The sequence below is a fragment of the Bos grunniens genome, chromosome 11 (genome assembly GCF_055505025.1).
Source record: "Bos grunniens cultivar Pamir isolate PY7600 chromosome 11, Bosgru_T2T1.0, whole genome shotgun sequence".
Classification (NCBI taxonomy): domain Eukaryota; kingdom Metazoa; phylum Chordata; class Mammalia; order Artiodactyla; family Bovidae; genus Bos; species Bos grunniens.
In genome coordinates, this window is record NC_141175.1 from 1,042,626 (window position 1) to 1,051,678 (window position 9,053).

Genomic DNA, 9,053 nt, shown 5'->3' on the forward strand with positions numbered 1-9,053 from the left:
TAGTGTCACTGGGCAGAGCAGCTGCCGGCTAAAATGGTCTCCCTCAAGCCACCGGTCCCCAGCAGGGGTTGAGCGGGCTGTCCCACTCCTCCTGACCCTTGAGGGAAGTGTTAGATGCCCAGACTACCCAGCCCGAGGGAGCTGCCCCGTCACGGGTCCTGAAGAGTCCCAGAATCAGACAAGCTGCCGCCACCGCACGCCCCGCCCTCAGGCCCCGCCGCCACAGCACTCACCAGCCGCTCAGACATGGGCGTCTTGTCTCCGTCTGGGAGGTGCTGCTCCAGAGCCAGCACGATACAGTTGGCGATGATGGTGGCCAGAATCATGTACTCAAACGGAGTGCGTGGGTTAAGGACTGGCCAGGAGGCGCCAAAGAGGAGAGGCGAGGACGCCAAGGCCGGCAGCGCGCAGTGCAGCAGCCGGGCCCGGCCGCCTCCAGAGGGGCTGAGAATGACCAGGTCCGGAGCCCACCCCACCCTTCCGCCCCCATCCTCCCCGATCCTCGGGGCGCCGCGAGGGCCGCCTCCGCAGTCGCAGCCGCCAGCCCCTCAGCTCGTCCCCGCGGCCGTCAGCACCGCGGACAGCGCCCCTCAGAGGCGCCGCCCGACTCCCAGCCCCTCAGCACGTCCCCGTGGCCGTCAGCACCGCGGACAGCGCTCCCTCCGCGGCTCCGCCTGACGCCCGCTCCCCGAGGGAGGGGGCCCTGAGCCCCCCGCGCGCAACGGAAGGACCCCGCGCAGGCGCACACTCCTACCTAAAGACACGCAGCCACATGTACCTACACAGGCACGTGAACACCCATGTACCGAGAGTCCCGAGCGCACGCACGCGCAGCACTGGGTTCACGCTCTGCCCTCACACACTCAGGCACCTGCAGTCAGGCGCGCGCACGGGCTCGCCTCCACCCGGCGCTCACACCTACACGGACACCGATTCGCCCTCGGGTGCCCTCCAGGCTGGCCACGCGCTCTGCGCCGGCATCGAGGGAGAGAAGGGACGAGCTCAGGGGTAGGGGGCTCCGCCCAGCGCCCAGCCCGCTCCCGCGGCCGCCGCCACCACGACCACACACAGACACAGAGAAACACAAACACGCACGCACACGCGGCGCGCCGAGAGGGCCCGGAATCCGCCCCGCCCCCTCCTCGCCGAGCGACCCGATGCGCCTCTCCCCAGGGCGCACCCTCCTCCAGCCCCGGGAAAGATGGCCACTGGGCGCAGCATGCGGCCGGCCCCCTCCCAGGCCCCCGGCCCAGGCCGCCCCCCCAGACCCCGCAAGGCGCAGACGCCGGACGCCGCGCCCCGTTCCCGTTCCCGCGACCTCGGGAGCCCCTGGCCCCCACCCGGCCCGGCACCCGGCAGGATATGGCCACTCGGTGATGCGCTTGGCGTATTTGCGGACGACGTTGTCCTCGCTGAAGACGAAGAGCGAGCGGTTGACGGTGAAGCAGTTCTGCTTGACCGGGATGGGGTTGTACAGCGCCATGGTCCGCGCGCGCTGCGCGATCGACTGCTTGTAGAGGACCCGCTGGCCCGGCTGCAGCCCCCCGGGGCCCGGGCCGCCCGCAACGCCGGCCCCGCCGCCCCGCGCCCGCTCCCCACCGCCGGGGCCCCCATAGCGGCCGCCCAGCTCGTCCCCGAAGCGGACCATGGCTCCCGGGCGCTGAGCGCATCCCCCGGCCCGGCGGCCCCGCGGGGATCGGAAGGCGCGAGGTGCGCCCTGCGCTCTAGCGGAGCAGCCGCGGAGCCGCCGGACCCGCACCAGACCTCGCCCAGCCGGCAGCCGCCGCACCCGACTCCGCCGCCCGCGCCACGCCCTATATGGGGCCGGTCACGTGGTGGCGCCAAGCCAATCCGCGCCCGCCCCGCCCGCCCGGATCGCGCCCGCCCCGCCCCCAGCTGGCCGCCCCCGCCCTGTCCCCTAGCCCCGTCCAGCCGCCGGCCCTGGGGACCGCGCCTCGGCCCCCGGGTCCTCCCGGCTGCGCGAGAGCGGTGAGTGTGCGCCCTCCGCGCGTCCCGCCTCGCTCCCGGCCAGCAACTGACCAGATGCTGAACTGGGCAGCTGAGACGAGGAGCTGGGCGGGGCTGAGTCCTCGACGGCTAGCTGAGCCGCGCAAACGACACCCCCGGACCCCGGAGGCATCGCCAGCTCCGAGCTGCTGTCGCCCAAAGCGGGGAGAGGGAGGCCCTCGTTCCCCAGGTTCTCCACACCTCACTTCTCCCAGCGGCCACATCGCCCACTCCCCTCCCCCTCGCTGTGATCACCGGGCTCTTCCAAGAAGACGTTGACTCCCAGGTTCTCTCCTGCCTTCATTTCAGGGTCTTCGGCGTCAAAAGAGAGGATGCTGTCAACTCCTGGTCTCGGGTTTTCAGAATGCACAGCCCTCTCCTGGGCCCCTCCTCCCTCAGTCGTGTCCTAGACCTTCCCATCAACACACACTGAATCAGCTCCAAAACCTCAATTCAGAGATTCCTGTGTTCCACCATTCCCTCAAAAAAAAGTTTAAAGAGACCTTGTTGTATGCTATTCAGCCAAAATCTCCACCAAGCACTATTAGATGCCAGGTGCTAAGCTTCCAGCTCTGCCTTCAGGGAGCAGACGTTCTTATACAAGGGCAGTGTTCACACAGGGTTTATTTGTGCCCAGCCTTGTTCTCCTGGATTCACACACTATTTGCTCATCCGGACCTCACAATATTCAAATAAGAAGCCTTTCCCGAATCAGCGACAGAGGCCGTAAGCCAAGCGTCCCTTCCACCAGCGCATGAACAGCCAGTCAGCACCACCACAGCATCGGCAGCAGGGCTGTGAAAACGGAATAGGAGTCAGAGAAGGCGACTTTCAGGAAACGGTCCTTGAGTGGACCTGAATGAAGAATGAGACAGGACGCTGAGTGCAGAGACTCGGGGATGGCACTCTCGGGGCCAGGCAGACTGAGGTCTGGCCTCTGGCTGCCGTTTTTAGTGTGATGGGAAGTCAGAGGAGAGTTTGGAACAGACAAGTCGTCCTTTGACTCCTCTAAAAAGATCCCTCTGGCCGCTCAGTGGGGAGCAGACTGCAGGGTGCGGTGCGGGCATCACTTGGGACGTATTCAGAGGCGAGCGGCCCGGCTCCCAGGTGGGACCATGCACTGTAGTTTTAACCTCCTCAATCAAGTCATGAAGTGTGCCATTTCAGGAACACAGACCCTCCCATCGCTCTTCCCTCCCCATGTCACCATGTACACTTTTGTCCTCAAGCTCGTCACCTCACGGCCCAGGGTGGCTGCCATAGCAGGAGGCATCATGTCTGTATACCACCATCTCAGATAGGAAGGAACAAGCATGTGTAAAAAGGACATTTTTTTAAAGTATAGTTGATTTATAAAGTTGTGTTAGTTTCTGGTGTACAGCACAGTGATTCATTTATATCTCTGTATAATAGTTCACATCTGCTAACCCCAAACTCCCAATCCATCCCTCTCCTACCCTCCTCCCCACTGGCAACCACAAATCTGTTCTCTGTGTCTATGAGACTGTATCTTTTCCCTAGAGAAGTTCATCTGCACCATATTTCAGATTCCATATATAAGTGATATTCTGTTCTCTGTCTGTCTGACTTACTTAGTATGACGACTTCTGGGTCCATCCCTTTTGCTGCAAATGGCACTATGTCATTTGTACGGCTGAGTAGTATTCCGTTATATTTTCTGTTTCAAGATGGCAGAGTAGGACACGTGGTCATCTTTTCCTGCAAAAGCACCAGAATTGCAACTAGCTGCTGAACAACCATTGACAGGAGAATGTTGGAACCCACCAAAAAGAGACACCCCACAACCAAGGACAAAGGAGACGGTGGGAGGGGCACAGTCCACTTAAAGCCAAACCCCGTGCCCACCAGAGATGCTTGGAGGGCACAAACAAACCTTGTGAGCACCAGGACAGAGGGAAGGAGCAGTGGCCCTCACAAGACGCTGAGCCAGGTCTGCCTTTGAGTGTTTGTTTGAGAGTCTCCTGCAGAGGCGTGGGCCAGCAGTGGCCTGCCCCAGGGACAGGGGCTCCAGCAGCAGCAGCGCCGCAGTCATGGCACGTGGCACAAGTCCTCTTGGAGGAGGCCGCCATTAGTCCCGCTCTAGAGCCGCCGGCTTTACAACTCAACATCCAAAAAATGAAGATCATGGCATCTGGTGCCATCACTTCATGGCAGATAGATGGGGAAACATTAGAAACACTGACAGGCTTCATTTTCTTGGGCTCCAAAACCACTGCAGATGGTGAGTGCAGCCATGAAATTAAAAGACGCTTACTCCTTGGAAGAAAAGCTATGACCAACCCAGATAGCGTATTAAGCAGCCAAGACATTACTTCGCTGATGAAGGTCCATCTAGTCAAAGCTAAAGTTTTTCCAGTAGTCATGTATGGATGTGAGAATTGGACCATAAAGAAAGCTGAGTGCCGAAGAATTGATGCCTTTTGTGGTGCTGGAGAAGACTCTTGAGAGTCCCTCGGATTGCAAGGAGATCAAACCAGTCAATCCTAAAAGAAATCAGCCCAGCATATTCATTGGAAGGACTGACAATGAAGCTGAGGCTCCAATACTTTGGCCACCTGATGCGAAGAACTGACTCATCGGAAAAGACCCTGATGCTGGGAAAGATTGAGGGCAGGAGGAGAAGGGGACGACAGAGGACAAGATGGTTGGATGGCATCACCAACTCCATGGACATGAGTTTGAGCAAAGTCCAGGAGATAGGGAATGACAGGGAGGCCTGGCATACTGCAGTCCATGGGGTCACAGAGAGTCGGACACAACTGATCAAGTGAACAGCAACAAACAAGTATTCCACTGTATGTACATACCACACCTTCTTTATCCACTCATGTGTCCATGGAAGTTAGGTTGCTTCCATGTCTTGCCTGTTAGAAACAGTGTTGCTGTGCGCGTAGGGGTGCATGTATCTTTTCAAGTTCGAGGTTTGGGGATACATATCCAGGAGTGGGATTGCTGGATCGTGTGCAACTCTATTTTCAGTATTTTGAGGACGCTCCACACTGTTTTCCACAGTGGCTGCACCAGTTTACATTCCCACCAATAGTGTAGGAGGGCTTCCTTTTTTCTCTACCCTCTCCAGCACTTGTTATTTGTGGGTTTTCTGACTGGTGTGAGGTGACACCTCACTTGTTCTGGTTTTCATTTTTCTAATAATTAGCAATGCTGAGCATCTCTTCATGTGCCTATTGGCCATCTGTAAGGACAAACATTTCCAAAAAATAAATAAAATGATATTGTTTTATAACAAAGGAAAGTTCTCTCAGAGAAGAAAATTTATCTTCAAACTCCAGTGGGCAGACCAGGGCCATGTACCACTCCTGGCTTCAAGAGGGTGGGGAAGTGAATGTACCACAGTGAGAACTGGGACCCCCACCGTCCACGGAGGTGGGGAGACGTAGCACCAAAGAATGCCAGGGCTCACTCCACTGGGAGTTTCGGGGGGGGCTGTCACAGAGAGAAAGGGGAGGCCAGCCCGGAGATTCTCACGGAAGCCCGGAGAGGGGTGTGACGCACAGTGGTCCCCTGCAGAGCTGACTGAAGGGCTGCTGTGTCCATTGTGAGATGTGAAAGAGAACTGTTGACCGATGCTCCTTACTGAGACGGGATTGCTGGCCACGGGATTCTGTATTTCACACAAGTGGAGAGGTCGTGTCAGATATCGTGACAGAAGCTCAGAGGAGAGGCCACAGCTGAAGTGGGACTCTGGACGCCGTGTGGAGACTTCTTCTCTGCCCCCTCACCCTCCACCCCTCCCACTTTGCTCTGTGCTGTGCGCTGTTACCGAGCCAAACTTGGGTCAGCTCGGCTGCAGGCAGTAAAGTCAGCCTACCAACAGCGGGCTGTGGTGAAGCAAAGCGCAGCGTTTATTGCAAGGTGTCCAGGATGGGGCCCAACAAGGGAGCTCAGGCTCAAAGACCCCAAATCCACAAAGGCTCTCAGGGAAGGGGTTTTCAAGGCAGGACGAAGGGCGAGGGTCTCAGCGTGTGTGAGCAGCTTGTGCACACTCCTGATTGGTTGGTGGTGAGATAACCAGGCGGTATTTGGGGAATTAGCGTCATGAACCTTCTGGTTCCAGTTGTTCTGGGGTCTTCGTGCCGACAGGCAGCAGTCAGTTAGCCTCTCCACCTGGCAGGGGTTTCAGCACCTGCAAACAACTCAAGGATATGGCTCAGGGTGTTATCTGCAGCCCTTGAGGAGGAATGAAAGGTCCTCAACTTTGTTCTATGACTAAATTATTGTCTTCTTTGACTACTTCGTTTCAGCATTTTCTCACTTATCTGATTAAATTTGCTTTTTTGGATATCAGAGAAGGCCTAAGAGACTGAAACTTTTCTACAAACAAGAGACAGGGGACCCAAGGTGGTCTGTCATGGGAAGATCTCCAGGGTCCTTCCTGGTTACATGTAGACCACAGAGCTCATTCCCTTGGCCTCTGGCTCTTGGTGCTGCTTGGCCAGTGTTGAGCACCATGGCCAGCTGGAGGCAGGAAAAAGTGAGGTCAGAGTCCATTCCCCCAGCCCCTCCACTGGCCACCTGGGCTGGGCTTTAGGCCCCAGCTGAGGGCCCTCCCCTGTCAGGCACCCCCTCCCCTCCTTTTCTCTCTCCAGGCCCAGGTTTCTGCTCCTGCCCCTTGTTCCTGCCGAGGGCGATGCCAATGCCTGAGGGTTATTAGAGCTTTCCCTTGAGGTTTCACTGCACCCTGCGCAACTCATGGCAGACGGTCCCTCAAACGTGCCACCTGCCACATCCCTGCCTGAATCAAAGTCGTCATCATGGAGGGAGTAATGCTGATAGAGAGATGAGGCCCCTGGGGTGCTCAGCAAGATGGAGCAGATCAAAGGGAGACAGAAGGAGCCCCAGAGCCCTCGGAGGGGAGGAACGCAGAGTCCAGTGTCCCAGGGCCGTGAGAGGGGCAGTGTCCACCGAGAAGTCACAGTTATCGGCCAAGTGCTGTAGAGATCTGGGCAGCTAACTTTCCTTGGCATGAAAGACAGAGGTGTCTGTTCCCTTGAGAAAAGCATTTTCCAGGAGAAATGGGAAACAGCCTGAGTGGAGTGAATAAAAGAGGGTGGCTCGTGAGGACGTGCATACAAAAGGTGGACACAGCCAGCTCAGTGAGTTTTCCCCAAAGAAGCAGACATGGAACCATTGCTGGAAACACAGGTCATGGAGGGTATCTTGTGGGTTTTTTTTTTTTTTTTTCTGCTTTTGTTTTTTTTTTTTAATTTTAATTAAAAAAAAATTATACATGTGTTCCCCATCCTGAACCCTCCTCCCTCCTCCCTCCCCATACCATCCCTCTGGGTCGTCCCAGTGCACCAGCCCCAAGCATCCAGCATCGTGCATTGAACCTGGACTGGCATCTCGTTTCATACATGACATTTCACATGTTTCAATGCCATTCTCCCAAATCTTCCCACCCTCTCCCTCTCCCACAGAGTCCATAAGCCTGTTCTATACATCAGTGTCTCTTTTGCTGTCTCGTATACAGGGTTATCGTTACCATCTTTCTAAATTCCATATATATGCGTTAGTATACTGTATTGGTGTTTGTCCTTCTGGCTTACTTCACGCTGTATAATAGGCTCCAGTTTCATCCACCTCATTAGAACTGATTCAAATGTATTCTTTTTAATGGCTGAGTAATACTCCATTGTGTATATGTACCACAGCTTTCTTATCCATTCATCTGCTGATGGACATCTAGGTTGCTTCCATGTCCTGGCTATTATAAACAGTGCTGCGATGAACACTGGGGTACACGTGTCTCTTTCCCTTCTGGTTTCCTCAGTGTGTATGCCCAGCAGTGGGATTGCTGGATCATAAGGCAGTTCTATTTCCAGTTTTTAAAGGAATCTCCACACTGTTCTCCATAGTGGCTGTACTAGTTTGCATTCCCACCAACAGTGTAAGAGGGTTCCCTTTTCTCCACACCCTCTCCAGCATTTATTATTTGTAGACTTTTGGATCGCAGCCATTCTGACTGGTGTGAAATGGTATCTCACAGTGGTTTTGATTTGCATTTCTGTGATAATGAGTGATGTTGAGCATCTTTTCATGTGTTTGTTAGCCATCTGTATGTCTTCTTTGGAGAAATGTCTATTTAGATCTTTGGCCCATTTTTTGATTGGGTCATTTATTTTTCTAGAGTTGAGCTGTAGGAGTTGCTTGTATATTTTTGAGATTAGTTGTTTGTCGGTTGCTTCATTTGCTATTATTTTCTCCCATTCTGAAGGCTGTCTTTTCACCTTGCTAATAGTTTCCTTTGATGTGCAGAAGCTTTTAAGTTTAATTAGGTCCCATTTGTTTATTTTTGCTTTTATTTCCAATATTCTGGGAGGTGGGTCATAGAGGATCCTGCTGTGATGTATGTCAGAGAGTGTTTTGCCTATGTTCTCCTCTAGGAGTTTTATAGTTTCTGGTCTTACGTTGAGATCTTTAATCCATTTTGAGTTTATTTTTGTATATGGTGTTAGAAAGTGTTCTAGTTTCATTCTTTTACAAGTGGTTGACCAGATTTCCCAGCACCACTTGTTAAAGAGATTGTCTTTAATCCATTGTTTATTCTTGCCTCCTTTGTCAAAGATAAGGTGTCCATATGTGTGTGGATTTATCCCTGGGCTTTCTATTTTGTTCCATTGATCTATATTTCTGTCCTTGTGCCAGTACCATACTGTCTTGATGACTGTGGCTTTGTAGTAGAGCCTGAAGTCAGGTAGGTTGATTCCTCCAGTTCCATTTTTCTTTCTCAAGATCGCTTTGGCTATTCGAGGTTTTTTGTATTTCCATACAAATTGTGAAATTATTTGTTCTAGCTCTGTGAAGAATACCATTGGTAGCTTGATAGGGATTGCATTGAATCTATAAATTGCTTTGGGTAGTATACTCATTTTCACTATATTGATTCTTCCAATCCATGAACATGGTATATTTCTCCATCTATTAGTGTCCTCTTTGATTTCTTTCACCAGTGTTTTATAGTTTTCTATATATAGGTCTTTAGTTTCTTTAGGTAGATATATTCC

General features: G+C 53.9%; 1 protein-coding gene across 5 annotated transcripts in view; it reads right to left on the reverse strand.

The window, feature by feature from the left end:
- Positions 1-1,801, reverse strand: part of CACNA1B (calcium voltage-gated channel subunit alpha1 B) — a 213,472-nt gene extending 211,671 nt beyond the window's left edge. For 4 of the 5 annotated variants that reach the window (XM_086323921.1, XM_086323922.1, XM_086323923.1 and 1 more), the window contains exons 1-2: positions 1,365-1,799; positions 234-339 (exon numbers count right to left, since the gene is read on the reverse strand). In XM_086323921.1, the coding sequence (XP_086180047.1) occupies positions 234-339; positions 1,365-1,648 (390 nt within the window). In that variant the 5' untranslated portion in view covers positions 1,649-1,799. Of the gene's footprint in view, positions 1-233; positions 340-1,364 lie in introns of all 5 variants that reach the window. The other variant, XR_015136010.1, reaches the window with a different exon arrangement.
- Positions 1,802-9,053: the final 7,252 nt, after the last annotated feature.